Here is a 20,623-nt window from a genome sequence, read left to right on the forward strand (position 1 = left end):
GAAAAACTATTCAAAAACTACCTTTAACAAAGTAGCGAGGCTTTTTATGCCTTTTTACTCTCTAGCATACCTATATTTGCGCAGAGGGTTTTATTTAATTCAACTTAAACATACCTGTTAGATTATTATGTTGTTGGTTTTTTATACAGTCTAACTTAAGCTACATCTATTTTTTATTTTACGTTTGTCTTATATTTTATTTTATCTTTTTGTGTTCTGTGATGTCAAGCTACATAAGCTAATGTTAAAAGAGGAAAGCTACGCTAACCTTTCTTTGAAAAACTATTCGAAATCTATTTTTGAGATAATCTAGATTTAAAAGAGGAACACTACGCTAATTTTGCTTTGAAAAAACTCTCGAAAACTACCTTATTCGATAGAGATAGCACACAAGTTTAAAAAAGTGTATCTAGTCATCCACTTCTTCTACAGCAAAGTAGCGAGGCTTTCTATGCACTTTTACTCTCTAACATTATGCATTTTACTCTCGATTTTTGCGCAAAGGGTTTTATTTAATTCAATTTAAACATGCCTAGTAGATATTTTATGTTGTTGGTTTTTTATGCAGCCCAACTTTAGCTACATCTATTTGTCTTATTTTTTATTTTATGTTTTTGTGTTCTGTGATGTCAAGCTACATAAGCTAATGTTAAAAGAGGAAAGCTACGCTAACTTTTCTTTGAAAAACTATTCAAAATCTACCTTTGAGATAATCTAGATTTAAAAGAGGAACACTACGCTAATTTTGCTTTGAAAAAACATTCGAAAACTACCTTATATTTTATCTTGCCTTTGTTAGTTTTGTGTTTTATTATGTCAAGCTTCATAATCTAATCTTAAAAGAGGAAAACTGCGCTAACTTTCCATTGAAAAAGTACTCAAAAAGGACCAAAATCGATATAGATAGCTCACGATTTTAAAAAGTTGCATATAGTCATCTTCTTCAGCAAAGTATCGAGGCTTTTTATGGATTTTTACTGTCTAACTTTCCCATATTTGCGCAAAGGAATTTATTTAGTTCAACTTAAACATGCCTAGTAGATAATTATGTTGTTTGTTTATTATGCAGTGTAAACTTTGTTTCATCTATATTTTACGTTTATCTTATATTTTATTTTGTCTTTTTGAGCTTTGTGTTTTGTGATGTCAAGCTACATAATCTAAACATAAAAGAGGAAAACTACGCTAACCTTTCTTTGAAAAACTATTCAAAATCTACCTTTAACAAAGTAGCGAGGCTTTTTATGCACTTTTACTCTCTAACATACCTATATTTGCGCAGAGGATTTTATATAACTCAATGTAAACATACATAGAAAAATATTGTTACCCGTTTATTTCATGCAGCCTAACTTTAGCTTCATCTACATTTTATTTTACGTTTATCTTATATTTTATTTTGTCTTTTTGAGTTTTGTGTTTTGTGATGTCAAGCTACATAAGCTAATGTTAAAAGAGGAAAGCTACGCTAACCTTTCTTTGAAAAACTGTTCAAAAACTACCTTAGACATAATCTAGATTTAAAAGAGGAAGACTACGCTATTTTTGCTTTGAAAAAACTTTCGAAAACCACCTTAATCGATAGAGATAGCACACAATTTTAAAAAGTTGCATATAGTCATCCACTTCTTCTGCAGCAAAGTAGCGATGCTTTTTATGCACTTTTTCTCACTAGTTTGCTTATATTTACGCAAAGGAATTCATTTAATTCAATCCAAGCATATATGGAAGATTATTATGCTATGATTTTTTTTTTCTTTTATGCAGCCTAACAATTATTTCACCTATATTTTATTTTACGATTAACTTTTATCTTACTTTTCTTTTTTGAGTTTTGTGTTTTGTGATATCAAGCTACATAAACTAAACTTTAAAGAGGAAAACTACGCTAACCTTTCTTTGAAAAACTATTCAAAAACTACCTTTAACAAAGTAGCGAGGCTTTTTCTCTCTAACATACCTATATTTGCGCATAGGATTTTATTTAATTTAATGTAAACATACCTAGTAGATTATTATGTTGTTGGTTTTTTATGCAGTCTAACTTTAGCTTCATCTGTATTTTATTTTACGTTTATCTTATATTTTATTTTGTCTTTTTGAGCTTTGTGTTTTGTGATGTCAAACTACATAAGCTAAACTTAAAAGAGGAAAGCTACGCTAACCTTTCTTTGAAAAACTATTCAAAATCTACCTTTGAGATAATCTAAATTTAAAAGAGGAACACTGCGCTATTTTTGCTTTGAAAAAACTTTCGAAAACTACCTTATTCGATAGAGACAGCACACAAATTTAAAAGTTTGTATCTAGTCATCCACTTCTTCTACAGCAATGTAGCGAGGCTTTTTATGCACTTTTACTCTCTAACATACCTATATTTGCGCAAAGGATTTTATTTAACTCAATGTAAATATACATAGAAGAGTATTGCTACCCGTTTATTTTATGCAGCCTAACTTTAGTTTCATCTATATTTTATATTGCGTTTACCTTATATTTTGTCTTGCCTTTGTTAGTTTTGTGTTTTGTTATGTCAAGCTTCATAATCCAATCTTAAAAGAGGAAAACTGCGCTAACTTCTCATTGAAAAAGTACTCAAAAAGGACCTAAATCGATATAGATAGCTCACGATTTTAAAAAGTTGCATATAGTCATCTTCTTCTTCAGCAAAGTATCGAGGCTTTTTATGGATTTTTACTCTCTTATTTACCCAAATTTGCGCAAAGGACTTTACTTAATTCAACTTAAACATGTCTAGTAGATTATGAAGTTGTTTGTTTTTTATGCAGCCTAACTTTAGTTTCATTTATATTTTATTTTACGTTTATCTGATATTTTATCTTGTCTTTTTGTGTGTTGTTTTGTCAAGCTACATAAGCTAAACTTAAAAGTGGAAAACTACGCTAACCTTTCTTTGAAAATCTATTCCAAAAATTCCTTAGACATAAGGTAGATTTAAAAGAGGAAGACTGCGCTATTTTTGCTTTAAAAAAACTTTCGAAAAATACCTTAATCCATCGAGGTAGTACACGAATTTACAAAGTTGTATCTAGTCATCCACTTCTTCTATAGCAAAGTAGCGAGGCTTTTTATGCACTTTTGAGTTCTAATTTATCTCTGTTTACGCAAATGGTTTTTGTTTATTTCTGTGTAATGATATACAAAAGAGTATTTTGTTAAAGATTATGCTGCAGGAGCTGCGTAAAAAAAACTCTGGTGACCTTTCCTTAAGAAAAAAGCATCTGAGAGGCATGTGCGCTTTAGAAAATTCAAATCGCGATTCACCAAATTAAAAGACGAAAAGAACGAACTTTAAAAGCTCTTACTAGACGTTTGTGTTTATGATAGGCAATGCAGTTTTAGATTTTATGCAGCCTAACATTTGTTTCATCTATATCTTATTATACGTTTATCTTATACTTTATCTTGCCTTTTTGAGTTTAGTATTTTGTGATGTCATGCTAAATAAGCTAAACTTTGCTAATTTTTATTTGAAAAAATATTCAAAAACTACCTGAATTATAAGCTAGATCTAAAAGAGGAAAACTGCGCTAACTTTTCTTTGAAAAAATATTTAAAAACTACCTTAAACATAAGCTAGATCTAAAAGAGGAAAACTACGCTAACTTTTCTTTGAAAAAATATTCTAAAACTACCTTAAACATAAGCTAGATCTGAAAGAGAAAAACTACGCTAACTTTTCTTTGAAAAATTATTCAAAAACTACCTTAAAACATGATTAAGATTTAAAAGATGAAAACTACGCTAACTTTTCTTTGAAAAAATATTTAAAAACTACCTTAAACATAAGCTAGATCTAAAAGAGGAAAACTACGCTAACTTTTCTTTGAAAAAATATTCTAAAACTACCTTAAACATAAGCTAGATCTGAAAGAGAAAAACTGCGCTAACTTTTCTTTGAAAAAGTATTCTAAAACTACCTTAAACATAAGCTAGATCTGAAAGAGAAAAACTACGCTAACTTTTTTTTGAAAAATTATTCAAAAACTACCTTAAAACATGATTAAGATTTAAAAGATGAAAACTACGCTAACTTTTCTTTGAAAAAATATTTAAAAACTACCTTAAACATAAGCTAGAGCTGAAAGGGGAAAACTACGCTAACTTTTCTTTGAAAAAATATTCAAAAACTACCTTTAAACATGATTTAAATTTAAAAAAGGAAAACTACGCTAACATTTCTTTGAAAAAATATTTAAAAACTACCTTAAACATAAGCTAGATCTGAAAGGGGAAAACTACGCTAACTTTTCTTTGAAAAAATATTCAAAAACTACCTTTAAACATGATTTAAATTTAAAAAAGGAAAACTACGCTAACTTTTCTTTGAAAAAATATTTAAAAACTACCTTAAACATAAGCTAGATCTAAAAGAGGAAAACTGCGCTAACTTTTCTTTGAAAAAATATTTAAAAACTACCTTAAACATAAGCTAGATCTAAAAGAGGAAAACTACGCTAACTTTTCTTTGAAAAAATATTCTAAAACTACCTTAAACATAAGCTAGATCTGAAAGAGAAAAACTACGCTAACTTTTCTTTGAAAAATTATTCAAAAACTACCTTAAAACATGATTAAGATTTAAAAGATGAAAACTACGCTAACTTTTCTTTGAAAAAATATTTAAAAACTACCTTAAACATAAGCTAGATCTAAAAGAGGAAAACTACGCTAACTTTTCTTTGAAAAAATATTCTAAAACTACCTTAAACATAAGCTAGATCTGAAAGAGAAAAACTGCGCTAACTTTTCTTTGAAAAAATATTCTAAAACTACCTTAAACATAAGCTAGATCTGAAAGAGAAAAACTACGCTAACTTTTCTTTGAAAAATTATTCAAAAACTACCTTAAAACATGATTAAGATTTAAAAGATGAAAACTACGCTAACATTTCTTTGAAAAAATATTTAAAAACTACCTTAAACATAAGCTAGATCTGAAAGGGGAAAACTACGCTAACTTTTCTTTGAAAAAATATTCAAAAACTACCTTTAAACATGATTTAAATTTAAAAAAGGAAAACTACGCTAACTTTTCTTTGAAAAAATATTTAAAAACTACCTTAAACATAAGCTAGATCTAAAAGAGGAAAACTACGCTAACTTTTCTTTGAAAAAATATTCTAAAACTACCTTAAACATAAGCTAGATCTGAAAGAGAAAAACTACGCTAACTTTTCTTTGAAAAAATATTCTAAAACTACCTTAAACATAAGCTAGATCTGAAAGAGAAAAACTACGCTAACTTTTCTTTGAAAAATTATTCAAAAACTACCTTAAAACATGATTAAGATTTAAAAGATGAAAACTACGCTAACTTTTCTTTGAAAAAATATTTAAAAACTACCTTAAACATAAGCTAGATCTAAAAGAGGAAAACTACGCTAACTTTTCTTTGAAAAAATATTCTAAAACTACCTTAAACATAAGCTAGATCTGAAAGAGAAAAACTGCGCTAACTTTTCTTTGAAAAAATATTCTAAAACTACCTTAAACATAAGCTAGATCTGAAAGAGAAAAACTACGCTAACTTTTCTTTGAAAAATTATTCAAAAACTACCTTAAAACATGATTAAGATTTAAAAGATGAAAACTACGCTAACTTTTCTTTGAAAAAATATTTAAAAACTACCTTAAACATAAGCTAGATCTAAAAGAGGAAAACTACGCTAACTTTTCTTTGAAAAAATATTCTAAAACTACCTTAAACATAAGCTAGATCTGAAAGAGAAAAACTGCGCTAACTTTTCTTTGAAAAAGTATTCTAAAACTACCTTAAACATAAGCTAGATCTGAAAGAGAAAAACTGCGCTAACTTTTCTTTGAAAAAATATTCTAAAACTACCTTAAACATAAGCTAGATCTGAAAGAGAAAAACTGCGCTAACTTTTCTTTGAAAAAATATTCTAAAACTACCTTAAACATAAGCTAGAGCTGAAAGGGGAAAACTACGCTAACTTTTCTTTGAAAAAATATTCAAAAACTACCTTTAAACATGATTTAAATTTAAAAAAGGAAAACTACGCTAACATTTCTTTGAAAAAATATTTAAAAACTACCTTAAACATAAGCTAGATCTGAAAGGGGAAAACTACGCTAACTTTTCTTTGAAAAAATATTCAAAAACTACCTTTAAACATGATTTAAATTTAAAAAAGGAAAACTACGCTAACTTTTCTTTGAAAAAATATTTAAAAACTACCTTAAACATAAGCTAGATCTAAAAGAGGAAAACTGCGCTAACTTTTCTTTGAAAAAATATTTAAAAACTACCTTAAACATAAGCTAGATCTAAAAGAGGAAAACTACGCTAACTTTTCTTTGAAAAAATATTCTAAAACTACCTTAAACATAAGCTAGATCTGAAAGAGAAAAACTACGCTAACTTTTCTTTGAAAAATTATTCAAAAACTACCTTAAAACATGATTAAGATTTAAAAGATGAAAACTACGCTAACTTTTCTTTGAAAAAATATTTAAAAACTACCTTAAACATAAGCTAGATCTAAAAGAGGAAAACTACGCTAACTTTTCTTTGAAAAAATATTCTAAAACTACCTTAAACATAAGCTAGATCTGAAAGAGAAAAACTGCGCTAACTTTTCTTTGAAAAAATATTCTAAAACTACCTTAAACATAAGCTAGATCTGAAAGAGAAAAACTACGCTAACTTTTCTTTGAAAAATTATTCAAAAACTACCTTAAAACATGATTAAGATTTAAAAGATGAAAACTACGCTAACATTTCTTTGAAAAAATATTTAAAAACTACCTTAAACATAAGCTAGATCTGAAAGGGGAAAACTACGCTAACTTTTCTTTGAAAAAATATTCAAAAACTACCTTTAAACATGATTTAAATTTAAAAAAGGAAAACTACGCTAACTTTTCTTTGAAAAAATATTTAAAAACTACCTTAAACATAAGCTAGATCTAAAAGAGGAAAACTACGCTAACTTTTCTTTGAAAAAATATTCTAAAACTACCTTAAACATAAGCTAGATCTGAAAGAGAAAAACTACGCTAACTTTTCTTTGAAAAAATATTCTAAAACTACCTTAAACATAAGCTAGATCTGAAAGAGAAAAACTACGCTAACTTTTCTTTGAAAAATTATTCAAAAACTACCTTTAAACATGATTTAGATTTAAAAAAGGAAAACTACGCTAACATTTCTTTGAAAAAATATTTAAAAACTACCTTAAACATAAGCTAGATCTGAAAGGGGAAAACTACGCTAACTTTTCTTTGAAAAAATATTCAAAAACTACCTTTAAACATGATTTAAATTTAAAAAAGGAAAACTACGCTAACATTTCTTTGAAAAAACATTCAAAAACTACCTTAATCGAAAGAGATAGCACACGAATTTAAAAAGTTGCATCTAGTCATCCGTTTCTTCTTCATCAAAGTAGCGAGGCGTTAATGCACTTTTTATTCTCTAATTTATCTCTACTTACGCAAATGGCTTTTGTTTATTTCAATGTAAAAATTTTCAAAAGAGTATTTTGTTAAAGATTATGCTGCAGGAGCTGTGTAAAAAAACTCTGGTGACCTTTCCTTAAGAAAAAGCAACTAAAATAGATGTGCGCCGAAGAAAATCCAAATTGCGATTCACTAAATTAAAAGACAAAAACAACAAACTTTAAAAGTGAAACCATTTTTACAAGCGTATTTTGTAAAGATGAAATGTTCTTATTACATTCTAACGTTACGAAAAGGATTTTCTTCTGTTCAAATATTTATTACAATTTAAAGTGTTAAATAATGTTACAGAAACGACCTAAAACGCCTGTTGTATTAATTTAAACGAACAAAATAGATAAAAAAAAAAAGAAAAACTATCATTAAAAAAAAAAAAAGAAAAAAAAGAAAAGAAATAGAAGTTGAGGAAAAATAAAAATAAGAACTTCTAACAAAGAGCTCTTCTTTTTATTTTTCAGATTTTAGATGCTTAATTCCTTGAATGAAAAGTTGAACTGATGATTAAGTATCACAGTTTGCTGATTTGCACATGCACCATTGCCGAAACTGTGATGCTTGGTTCCTTGATTGGATTGAAGAAGCTCATCACCATGCTTTTTACAAGCTGTCCGTTGTTATGTTTTGCAATTCAGTGGTTCTGTTTTGCAATTCATTTTCTGTTTGTTTAAGTATCATCGATGGTGGTGTCGTGCATGCAAACTTTCCGAAACTCTGATGCTTGTTTTTCTTGAATGGAGAGATGAGCTTATACTTTAGGTGACTTTTAAAACTGCAGTAATTAGTGCCTCGAATGGAAAAACGAACTCATTCTTTACAGACCAAGGTTGTTCCTGGCCATCCGTTAACATATTAGGCAACAGTACAGCGAAGCTGTTTGTTTTACAAGCTTTTGTTGTTTCGAGAAATCACTACATTAAGCATTCGATGGTGATACACGACTGATGGCCAGGTTCTGATTTTCGAATGAAAAGAAGAGTCGCATCCGACCACCGGTCGGCTTTCGACGCAAAACAGCTGTACACACTCGTCCAACGTCCAGTGACTAACTGTTGCAACGAGAAAGTTAGCTTTATTTGTCGTGCAGATTGTCCGCTTTGACGTAAAATGCTAGAAATTTGCTGAACGCTCGGTTTGCGCCGCCCAAGAGTCATTCTGTTTCTGCGTTGCCAGCGTCTGTCGGCTAAATACAACTGTAGACTCCGCACAAGCTTTTTCACCGCAAAAGTTGTACAGAGCCACACCGAAGGCTAAAATCGACTTTAAGATCGAAGGTTAAAATCGACCCTAGAGGTTTCAAAACGACGTCACGAAATTTTCAAGACATCATCGAAGAAAATTACGGCGGCCAGATGCAACTCTTAGTACTAACTCTACTAATCTTAGTACGTTAAGCATTCCAGTCGAGAGATCAGACGTTTTTTCGTCACCTAAGAGACCGGCCGATGCGTTTGCGACGCTGCGGAAAGAAAGAAGATGGCAAACCACAGGGTTGTTACCGTAACAAACCTCCGTGAGTACCTCCATCTCGAGTGGCTTTTGAAGAAACGTTCGTTTTAAACTCAAAGGGATGGTTGTTAAAGCTCACAAACGCCTGGTCAACGATTTTCTAACGGCAGACACCGTGTTTACAATGGATACAGACCGATTAACTGAGCCCAAAGCGCAAGATCTATCAGAAAACTCCTCTAGGTCGATGCAACAAGACGACTAGACACGTGCGTCTAAAGGCATTTTACAATTGAAGGACGCCCCTCGTGGGCCCTTTAACCTTAACACCAAACTCCTGCTTGATATCCTCGTCCCCAGGTTTCCAAACCGTAACCCCAACCCCCTCTAATCCTAACCCCCTTACCCTCTAACTCTCCCCCCCTCAAAAAAACAAAAAACATAAAAAAGCAAACAAAACGAAAAAAAACTTGCTTCCCTCCTCCCTTTTAGCTCTAGGATGCAATACCTTTTTGCCGCCCTCCGCTAGAAGGGAGTAGGGAGTAACGAAAGCTTGACATCAAAGTAGCGTTTCGTATGAGATTTGTTTGCCAAAATTTGAGCGTTTTTAAAAAAGCCAAGACTTCGTCAGAGGGGTTTCTTCTTTTCTCCTAAAGCTATCGATCGATTAAAAAGCTCAAAGCAAAGAAATTCAAAACAAAATACAAAAACGGGAAGTTTTAGTTTCTGCACCACAAGCCAAGCACTAGTTCAAACTGGAGATAATAAAAGGAAATCGAATGATCTCACTTCTCAAACCACTGAGCTGCCATTGGTCGGCAGTCTCTTGTTTGGAGACCATTGAGCTGCCATTGGTTGGCTGTTTAATCGTTGCGATTGGTCGGCAGTTTTATCGTTGGAGACCATTGAGAGATATAAAAGGAATTTTTTTTTTGAGCACAACATTAAACGTTAAATCGTTAGATGTTGTTATAAAGGCACCATTAGAATGCGATGTCCTCAAATATTTTCCTCGATATTTTAATAAGTAAACAAAAACAAAACTAAGTCTTGCAACTGGCGAAAACTTTCAATAAGCAAACAAAGCAACAACTTTCCTTTCGAGTTTTTTACATTTTAAACAAAAGACAAACAAAGAAAAAAAAAACAAACAAAAACAAAAACAAAAAAACAAAACAAAAACAAAACAGAAAAGGGAGAATGAGTGAGTCGACTGATTTCGCTCAACTGTCTTAAACGAGAAGTCATAAACGTTTGCTTGTGCCAGCAAGTTGCAAATTAAGTTGTAAATGAACTGCACCGCAAAAGCTTTTGCTCCACGAGCCAAAAAAGTACGCTAGAGTTGACAAACTGCATCGCGGTCGAAAAGTGTAATTACGCCAACACTTTTATCCGTTTTAAGCATTTCGTTTTCGCACGAACAACAATTAAAGCAGCTCGTTGAGCTTAACGACGTTCGTATTTTTTTTCGAAGCCAAAACTTCGGCTATAAGTAGAATGAAGAGGCACTTCGAAAAACAACAAAGCTGTTCGCAGTCGATAGCAACGAGCGACAACATCTCTGCGAGTCTGGCATCAAGGTAAACATTTTTTTTTACATTTTCATTTGTTAGTGCCACTTTTGTGTACATTATGTATTCAAAAATTTCTTGCTGACGCTAGATTTTTCGTTTTCAATGAACAACAGTTGCAACCTCTAGTCGTTTGCTAAAACAGCTTGCTAGGACAACCAAATCAATAATATGTTGTGAAAATTTCTTTTTGTTCAACTGACTAAGGAAGATCGAGCGAACGCTTTTTTTTTTATAACTTGTTTGTATCATATTGCTATTAAGAAAACAGCGTTGTGTATACTAAACGTGACATAATTGGCAATTATCCGTAACTAAAAATAAGATAGAAATTACAAACTTGATACCATATTTTAATTACTGTAACAAAACTAGACGTCATCGCGTGAGAAAATAAATGTTTATGACACATAACCCATTTTTTTGTTTTTTTTTTCTTCTCTTTTTTCCTTTTAATCTCTTTTCTTTCGTCCAAAAAGCGTTTTGATTTTTGCCTCGCCACAAGCGATGAAATCGATAAAAAAACCTGCTCGGACATTCTCAATTCTCAACAACAAAAGCAATCAAAGTTCTAGCTCTCGAGCACGTGCGCCAACAGGTTGATGAAACCGTTCAAATATGCTCGATCGCTAGAATTTAAAAAAAGAAACAAGCCAGAAACAAACCAAAATAAAAAAAACAAAACCAAAAATGGACACCTTTAGAACGCTTAAGTTTCATAAAATATTTTCCTCTGCGTTTTTAACCAGCTAAATTGTCGTAAAGTTTTTTCGGTGCAGTTCATTTAAAAAACTTAGTTTTCAACTTTTAAACGTTTTAGACTTCTCGTTTAAGGCAGTCGAAAGAAATGAGTCGACTTGCTCTCTCTCTCTCCCTTTTCGGTTTTGTTTTTGTTTACTTGTTTTTGTTTTTTCTTCGTTTGCCTTCGTTTGCCTTTGTTTGCTTTTGGAAAAGTTGTCGCCATGCAAGACTTAGTTTTTTTTTGGCTCAATTTGTGATTAAGTGAAGTTCTAGTCTTGAAAGTGTGCAAAGTGTGGGCCAATCTGGTGGCTGGAGTGATGACACGTGAATGCTGGAAATTCCAGACTTTGAGCGGATCCAGCTAGCATAGAAAGAAAATGTAGCATTCACGTGGGTCTCTCCTAAGCGTGCCATTGGTCGGTCTGCTGTCCATAAGTACTCCCCCCCCCTCCCCTCAACGTCACGTTTGCTCAACTTTCTCGGTCTTTGGCGCCCAGAGAAAGCTTGAGGAAGGATAAAAAATGGCGAGGTTTCGGTACTGCGTTTTCTGTTTTTCTTATTTGTTTTTGTTTGTTTGCTTGTTTGTTTGTTTGTTTGTTAATTTTTTTAATTTTTTTTTTTGTTTGTTTGTTTCGTTCGTTTGTTTGTTTGTTTGTTTCGTTTGCTTCGTTTGTTTTGTGATGTTTTGTTTTCCCTTCTTGATGGCACAAAACAGAAGCAAACAAGACTTTCGGTTATATTCGGTTATATTCGGTTCAATAAAAGTTTGTTGGTTTCTGCACAACAACAACAACAACAACAAAAGTCCCTCTGTCCCTCAAAAGCAGTTTCTCCTCTGTCCTAAAGAAGAGCCTCTTTGTAATCGATCTTGTCTGAATGCAGCTCTCCTTTTGCCTAAAGGTTTTTATTCCAACCCTTTTGTTGTTGTTAGTGCCATGTTGTTGTTATTGTTATACTCTGTAAAAGCAGTTGTTGCTGTTGTACTTGTTTGTTGTTTCTAAAGACACTGTTGTTGCTGCTGTTAGCGCTGTTAGTAATCACCCACTTGGCTTGTATTTTTGTTTTTTGTTTTTTGTTTTATTTATAAACACTCTCTGAGTAAGTTTTTATGCTTGCAATGAGTGTTTGTTAATGTTCACCCACTTTGCTTGTTTATAATCTATTTTATTTTATCAACACTCTCTGAGTCAGTGATGGTGTTGCTGTTGCTGTTGTCGTTATTATGCTTGCAATGGGAGTTGTTACTGTTCACCCACTTTGCTTGTTTTGTTTTTATTTCTTTATTTTATCAACACCCTTTGAGCCAGTGATGCTGTTGCTGTTGTTTTTGTTATAGTTGCAATGAGTGTTTGTTAATGTTCACCCACTTTGCTTGTTTTGTTTTTATTTATTTTTTTTATTTTACCAACACCCTTTGAGCCAGTGATGCTGTTGCTGTTGTTTTTGTTATAGCTGCAATGAGTGTTGTTAATGTTCACCCACTTTGCTTGTTTTGTTTTTATTTATTTTTTTATTTTACCAACACCCTTTGAGCAAGTGATGCTGTTGCTGTTGTTTTTGTTATAGCTGCAATGAGTGTTTGTTAATGTTCACCCACTTTGCTTGTTTTGTTTTTATTTATTTATTTATTTTACCAACACCCTTTGAGCCAGTGATGCTGTTGCTGTTGTTTTTGTTATAGCTGCAATGAGTGTTGTTAATGTTCACCCACTTTGCTTGTTTTGTTTTTATTTATTTTTTTATTTTACCAACACCCTTTGAGCCAGTGATGCTGTTGCTGTTGTTTTTTGTTATAGCTGCAATGAGTGTTTGTTAATGTTCACCCACTTTGCTTGTTTTGTTTGTGTTTTTGTTTTTGTTTATCAATACCCTTTGAGTCAGTGATGCTGTTTCTGTTGTCGTTGTTATAGTTGCAATGAGTGTTGTTAATGTTCACCCACTTTGCTTGTTTTGTTTTTGTTTATTTATTTATTTTACCAACACCCTTTGAGCCAGTGATGCTGTTGCTGATGTTTTTGTTATAGCTGCAATGAGTGTTGTTAATGTTCACCCACTTTGCTTGTTTTGTTTGTGTTTTTGTTTTTGTTTATCAATACCCTTTGAGTCAGTGATGCTGTTTCTGTTGTCGTTGTTATAGTTGCAATGAGTCTTATTAATGTTCACCCACTTTGCTTGCTTTGCTTGTGTTTTTGTTTTTGTTTATTAACACCCATTGAGTCAGTGATGCTGTTGCTGTTGTTGTTATTATAGTTGCAATGAATGTTTGTTAATGCTCACCGACTTGGCTTGCATTGTTTGTTTTTTTTTTTTTTTTTTTATCAAAACCTTGTGAGTCAGTGATGCTGCTTTTGTTATTCTACTTGTTATTAGAGTTGTTACTGTTCAGCCGCTTTGGTTGTTTTTTAATCTATCTTATTTTATCACCACTCTCTGATTCGGTGATGATGTTGCTGATGCTGTTGTTGTTGTTTTACTTGCAATGATAGTTGTTACTGTTCAGCAACTTTGCTTTTATTCGTTTTTGTTTGTGTGTTTGTTAGTTGTTTTTTTTTTATCAATATCCTCTGAGTCAGTGATGCTGTTGCTGATGCTGCTGTTGCTGTAGTTGGTTTTTATGCTTGCAATGAGAGTTGTTACTGTTCACCCACTTTGCTTGTTTATAATCTATTTTATTTTGTTAACACTCTCTGAGTCAGTGATGTTGTTGTTGTTATTATGCTTGCAATGAGAGTTGTTACTGTTCACCCAGTTTGCTTGTTTTGTTTTTTCATTTGTTTTGTTTTTTTTTGTTTTTGTTTTGTTTGTTTTTTTTATCAATACCCTCTGATTAAGTGATGCTGTTGCTGTTGTTATACATGCAATGGTTGTTGTTACTGTTCAGCCACTTTGCTTGTTTTTTTTTTAATCTGTTTTGTTTTTTCAACACTCTCTGAGTCAGTGATGCTGATGCTGTTGTTGTTATTATGCTTGCAATGAGAGTTGTTACTGTTGTAGTTATGTCTGTCATTTGTCCTTGTTAGCAAGTTCTATTTGCCCTCTCTTGCCTTTTTTCAACACAGTTTCTTTCTTTGAGTCATATGGTTGCGAGATCCTCTCAAACTCCATCTCTTTATTTATTTGTTTCTTTTTTTTTTCTCATTCTCCTTCTCATAATAGCAATCACTGTTGCCACCATGCATGTAATGCTAGTTGCTCTCGTTCTTCTTCTTTTGCTAGTGCAAGCTTTGTTTCTTCTTGTTGCTCTCTTTACTTTCTTCTTGCTCTTTTGCAGAGGACTCGAAAAAACACAGCTCTTCGCTGTAGTTGTGTTTCTCATCAATCCACGCAACATTCCAGGATTGGATACAGGCAGAAGAAAAAAAAACTCTCGCTGACTGTTTTCTTTTTTTTTTAGCTTAAACCGTTGCAAACAAACACCTGAACATGTCTTCTTCGCAAGAAAACAACTCTGTTGTTGCTTCTTCTCCAAACTCTAAAGCAAAAAAAAAGAAAAGAAAGCAGTCACAAGAACAGAGAGACTTAAAGCTCAAAAAGAAAGTCAGGGTTGCATTAGTTGCAGCGTGTGGCTCCGTAAACAGGGTTGTACCTTTCTATGGTACCAAGAAGAGGTACGCTGTTAGCTGTCCGATGCCTTTGTGCAAACATTCGTCCACAAGCATTAAAAGACACTTGACTAAAAAAGATCATTCTTGGACTTTGGATGAAGCTTCCATCTTTTACTCTGCAATGGTCAGGAAGTTTCAGCATGCTCGTCTCGAACGCAAGTCCGGCTGTCCAAAACCTTACCCCTGTTTGCAATGTTGGAAATATTACGACCGACTGGACATACACTTGAAAGAGACTCATTTCTACGATTCCAAGATGATCAAACAAAAGATTGCAGAGGCAAAGCGATACGACAACGAGAAGCTCTATGTCCCTCAATTTATTCGACCTGCCTTCTTTGGTATTAAGCCAGTAGCTGAACAAGCGTCTGCATCAGGCTCTGCATCCTCTGCTCCTGGGTCTTCCTCCTCTTTTTCTTCTCCGGTTCTTTCCTCTGATCCTCTTTTAAGCTTGCCCTCACCAGTTGCTGGTTCGTCCGAGGCTCCTTCTGCAAACCAATGCACCTCTGTAGAAAACAAAGAGCTGAAAACCGAATCCGTCCTTGACTCTGATTTCGATTCCTTAGAGCACTTGGTTTCCAGCTCCTATGTCTTGACCGAAGAAAAGAGACTCTTGTTTCAGCTGGACAAAGATGCTTTTCACTTTTATTACCAGTCAGCAGATGAGCTCTTCAGAGACTTTGAAAAGTGGCTTGTGGTAGCCAACAACAACACTTGGTCACAAGCAAAGATCTACAAAAATGCAGTTGTGGAAATATTGACTTGTTGTGATAGCACATTGACGCTGCACCCAAACGCTCTCACCAATTCCAATGTTTTGGAGGATAGATACTTCTCCTTGCACTTTAAGAAAATTCAGCTCAATTCCAAGCTGAGTGAACTTGACCAAACAAAAGCCATGTCTTGTCACAAGTTGTACAACCGCCTCGTCTCCCTTTGTCTCCTGTTTCGTTTCAGTGAAGCCAGAAACGTCTATTTCGGACTTTCTCATGAGGCCATCCAACGTTTGCGCTGCAAGGTGGATGAGTTGCGAAAAGTGCTGAGGCCCTTTCGTTCTTTGAGGAGGAGCCTTGTGAAAAGAAGAAAAAGCATCAACATCATCAATGTCAGTTTGCTGACCGAATATGGCAAGTCTGCATACGTAAGAGACTTAGTGGAATCGATTAGAAAGGCGTCTCTTCCGCTGACTAGAGACAATGCTGTGTCTCTACGAAACCATCTTCTGCTCTCTGTCACTGTAATTAACAGTTTAAGAAAATCTAACATTGCTCTTTTAAACATTAGAGACTACATGGCTGCTGAGAAGAGTGAGTGTGGATATTGCATTGTGCAAGAGCGCTACAAAACAGCATACAAGTACGGAGCCAAAAACATTCTAGTGCCGAACGACTTGAAAGTGTTGATCGATATTTATTTGCTGAGATACAGAGACCTTCTTGTCAACGACTCTCACTACATGGCTGCAGACACCAAGACTGTTTTGGAGTTGAGTGACTGCTACAGGCCCCTTTTTCCTTCGGTGAGAGCCAACAAAGACGAAGGTGTGACACTAGGTGCATCTAGAGTGCCTGTTTACCAGATGGGTTCCTCTGCTATCACCTCTAGCCTGACGTCCTGCTTCAGAAAAAGCCAAGTAAACATTCCCATGAAGCGTCTTACTCCCACTTGCATTCGCGGTTCGATAGCCACTTACTTTGCCAACAACAGCAAAGAAGATCGCGAGCGGTTTGCTACACTCTACATGAAGCACAGCAGACACACAATGGATAGCTTTTATGTGTCCCAGTGGAACGCTGCAGAGGAGTTGCGCTTTGCCCTCGGCATCGGACAGTCCTTCGGAGTCATAGAGTCTTTGACTGTTGAAAAGTCTGAGAGACCACCAAAGGAGGAGAAGGATGTGATGGACTGGCTCCGAACTAATGCAGAGGAGTACGGTTTTCATGATGTTGAGGACATTTTTGAGGAAGATTCAGACTCTGGTTCTGACTCTGAAGAATCTGCTGCTACTTTCGGTTGTACCACAGTGGTTCCATTTTCTCCAGCTGTAGAAAACAATGCTCCTTTAGAGGACAGCAACGAACATGTTGTAGATTTCTTGTGTGAACCTACCTCAACTCCTGTTTCGTCTGTTCCTTCTGAACAAACAATCGCTGGTCCAGTTCTTGAACTATCCTCTGCTCTTGCACAACTAGTTCCTAATGAACAAGCTGTTTGTATGGATGTAGATCAGACTCTAGCTGTTCCTGTTGGCACAGCTTGTTCTCCTCTTGCATTAACATTATTTCCTGATGAACCGGATTTTATTGAACACCATGCACAACTTTCTCCAGTTTACTTTAGTGAGCAAGTGGTTGCCAAACCTGTTTCTGCTGCTCCTGCTCAACAAGTTGCTTTCAGTCCTTCAAAAGAGGTCTTTTCTGTTCTGCTGGAAACAGTGTCTAATGTTGCTTCACAGCAAGATAATCTTATGGCTGTCACACGTGTTTTCCATGCTCCTCCTGAAGCTGCTCTTCTTGAACCAGCTCTTCTTGAACCTGCTCATAAGCAAGTGGTTGCCAAACCTGTTCCTGTTGCTCCTTCTCTGCAAGTTGTTTTTAATCCTTCAAAAGAGGTCTTTTCTGTTCCTCTGGCTCCTAATCTTGTTGCTCGTCAGCAAACGATGGCCAAACCCAGTTTGTTTCTTTCAGCTGTTCCAGTCCAACAGGCTGGTACTGTTCTTGAAAAACAGCCCTCACCTGGTGCTGTTCAATCTGTTGGTAGTCTATTTAGCCAAAGTCTTGCTTGTACATCCAGAGGTAAATTCTTTTTGATTTTTGATTTTTATGCAAATCTCAACACGCTTTCAAAAAATGAAAATGCCCAAATTAACTCCTTGCCCTATTGTTATTGTTAAAGCTGTAAAAAAAAAAAAAAAAAAAAAAAAAAACAATAAAAAAAGACGAAAAAAAAAAAAGAACAACACAGAAGTGTGTATGTATTTGTTGCAGGACTAATTCTGTAATTGCTTAAATGTTTATACAAGTGAATGATACTAAAACTGATTATGTTTTAGAAGTAAAAGATCCAAGAAGAAAAAAAATCAAGTTGGAAATGCCATCTTTCACTCAAGAACTCATCGGTAATGTAAAACCTAATTTATACAAACATATATAAACACAAACCTCTTCTTGCACAATTTCAGATGGTTAACTGTTAACAAAATCTAGCCATCATTGCTAAGTGCACTTTTAGAAAGTTGTGTCTACCCGATTTCTAATGATGAAGTTAGAAACATGACCGTTAGAAATCATGCACAGCTTGTTATCATCTCTAACACTTAGAAACTGTTGATGGTTTTTATGAATTAGAAAAATGAACATGGTTTTATTTTGTTTCAGGATCAACTCAGACAAGACCAAAGGAAAACAAAGCAGAAGTTAGCCAATGCCAATTAGGTAATCTTTCAAAAACCAGTTATTGCTATCAGTGCAAACAATAAGGTCAACAAAAAAAACAAATGAAAAAACAAAATAAATCTTGTCATGCTTCAGAACCAAATGAATATTCGATTTAATCTCTTTGTGTTATGACTTGAGTTTGTAAAATTTTAGATGAAATAGTTGAAAAGCTGAATGCTTGCCCTGGCCACAACGAATGGTTCAACACCAGAAGTTTTCCTCGATGTGCAGCTTTGGTGTTGGCATACATCTTGCAAGACGTGTTTACAGATGTAAGCTCAAGTTGCTCGTACAAAGATTACCTTGGCATCTTGGCAAATCATAGCAGTGACAAGCTCATTCATGTCTTGCAAAAGTACTCCTACCGAAGCCATATTAAAGACAAAATTAAAAACATGAAGCTAAAAATTCAAAAAGAGGGTAGTTTAGAAAAGTTTGTTCAATATGGCAATATCGTGAGACCATTTATGTAGTTTAGATAAGTTTGTTCAGTTTGGCAATAAAGATGGGCCTTTTGTGTAGTTTGTTTAATCTATGCTTTTGCAAATATTTTTATCTGTTTCGCTAAAGACATAATAAACAAGAAGTTCTGTTAAACTGTTCTCACATTTCTTATTTAAAGATAGTTCAAACTTTTTTTTATCTTTAAAAAAAAAAAAAAAAGAAGTCGTTTTGTTATTCTGTGAAAACTTTTAATAGAGTTGCATTTAGAATTACTTCTGATGTTTTTAAGAGTTTGTTAAAAAGCAAAATAATATTTCCTGTGATGTTAAACTGCATAAGTGAAATTTAAAAAAGGAAAACTGCTCCAAACATTTTTCGGAAAAAGAAATCAAAAAGTTCCTTATTTTAAAAGATCTAGACATCCATTTCTTCTTCAGCAAAATAGCGAGGCTTTTTTATGAACTCTTACTCTCTATTTTTTCATATATTTAGGATTTTAGATATTTAATCTAAAGGATTTTATTTAGTTCAATGTAAACATGCATAGAAGTATATTATGTTTTTTTTTGTTTTTTTCGTTTTTATGCAGTCTAACTTTTGTTTCACTTCTATTTTATTTTACGTTTATCTTGTATTTTATCATGCCTTATTGGTTTTTGCGTTTTGTGATGTCAAGCTGCGTAAGCTAAACTTAAAAGAGGAAAACTACGCTAACATTTCTTTGAAAAAATATTCAAGAAGTACCTTAAACGAAAGAGAAAGCACACGAATCTTGCCATCCAATTCTTCTTCTGCAAAGTAGCGAGGCTTTTTATGTACTTTTGCTCTCTAATTTATCTCTATTTACGCAAAGGGTTTTATTTCAATGTAATCACGTATAAAAGAATACTTTGTTAAAAATAATGTTAAAGGAGTTGCGTAAAAAAAACGTCTGAATAAAGTTTCTTTACAAAAAAAACAACTAAGAAACAAGCGCGCCTAAGAAAAACCAGATCGCGATTCACTAAGTCAAAAAACGAAAGAAACAAAGTTTAAAAGGTCTTTCTAGACAACAAATTCTATTTTTGGCAATGCAGTGTTTGTATTTATGCAACCTAACTTTTGTTTGACTTCTATTTTATTTTACGTTTACCTTGTATTTTATCTTGCCTCTTTGTGTTTTGTGATGTCAAGCTACATAATCTAAACTTAAAAGAAGGAAACTAGGCTAACTTTTCTAGTAGAATATTATGTTGTTGGTTTTGTATGCAGCCTAACTTTAGTTTCATCTATATTTTATTATTTTGCGTTTATCTTATATTTTATCTTGTCTTTTTGAGTTTTGTATTTTGTGATGTCAAGCTACATAATTTAAACTTAAAAGAAGAAAACTAGGCTAACTTTTCTTTGAAAAATTGTTCAAAAACTACCTTACACCGATAGAGATAGCTCACGAATTTAAAAAGTTGCATCTATTCATCTTCTTCTTCAGCAAAGTAAAGCTTTTTATGCACTTTTACTCTCTAACTTACCTATATTTGCGTAAAGGATTTTATTTAATTCAATTTAAACATAACTAGTAGAATATTATGTTGTTGGTTTTGTATGCAGCCTAACTTTAGTTTCATCTATATTTTATTTTGCGTTTATCTTATATTTTATCTTGTCTTTTTGAGTTTTATATTTTGTGATGTCAAGCTACATAAGCTAAACTTTAAAGAGGAAAACTACGCTAACCTGTCTTTGAAAAACTATTCAAAAACTACCTTTAACAAAGTAGCGAGGCTTTTTATGCGCTTTTACTCTCTAACATACCTATTTTTGCGCAAAGGATTTTATTTAATTCAATATAAACATGCCTAGTAGATTATTATGTTGTTGGTTTTTTATGCAG

At 33.4% G+C, this 20,623-nt stretch overlaps 1 protein-coding gene across 1 annotated transcript; it reads left to right on the plus strand.

Annotated features, from left to right (window-relative positions):
* The first annotated feature begins 11,745 nt into the window (after positions 1 to 11,745).
* Positions 11,746 to 18,825, plus strand: LOC149884395 (uncharacterized). The gene is made up of 5 exons (XM_090095607.1): positions 11,746 to 11,799; positions 14,659 to 17,664; positions 17,922 to 17,987; positions 18,247 to 18,303; positions 18,460 to 18,825. Exons 2-5 carry the CDS (start codon positions 14,688 to 14,690, stop codon positions 18,777 to 18,779), a joined length of 3,420 nt encoding a protein of 1,139 aa, XP_089951733.1. The 5' UTR covers positions 11,746 to 11,799; positions 14,659 to 14,687; the 3' UTR covers positions 18,780 to 18,825.
* Positions 18,826 to 20,623: the final 1,798 nt, after the last annotated feature.

This window comes from Hydra viridissima, unplaced genomic scaffold (assembly GCF_058129835.1).
Source record: "Hydra viridissima isolate aposymbiotic clone 2 unplaced genomic scaffold, HvirCarnegie_v1 scaffold_8, whole genome shotgun sequence".
Taxonomy (NCBI): Eukaryota; Metazoa; Cnidaria; class Hydrozoa; order Anthoathecata; family Hydridae; genus Hydra; species Hydra viridissima.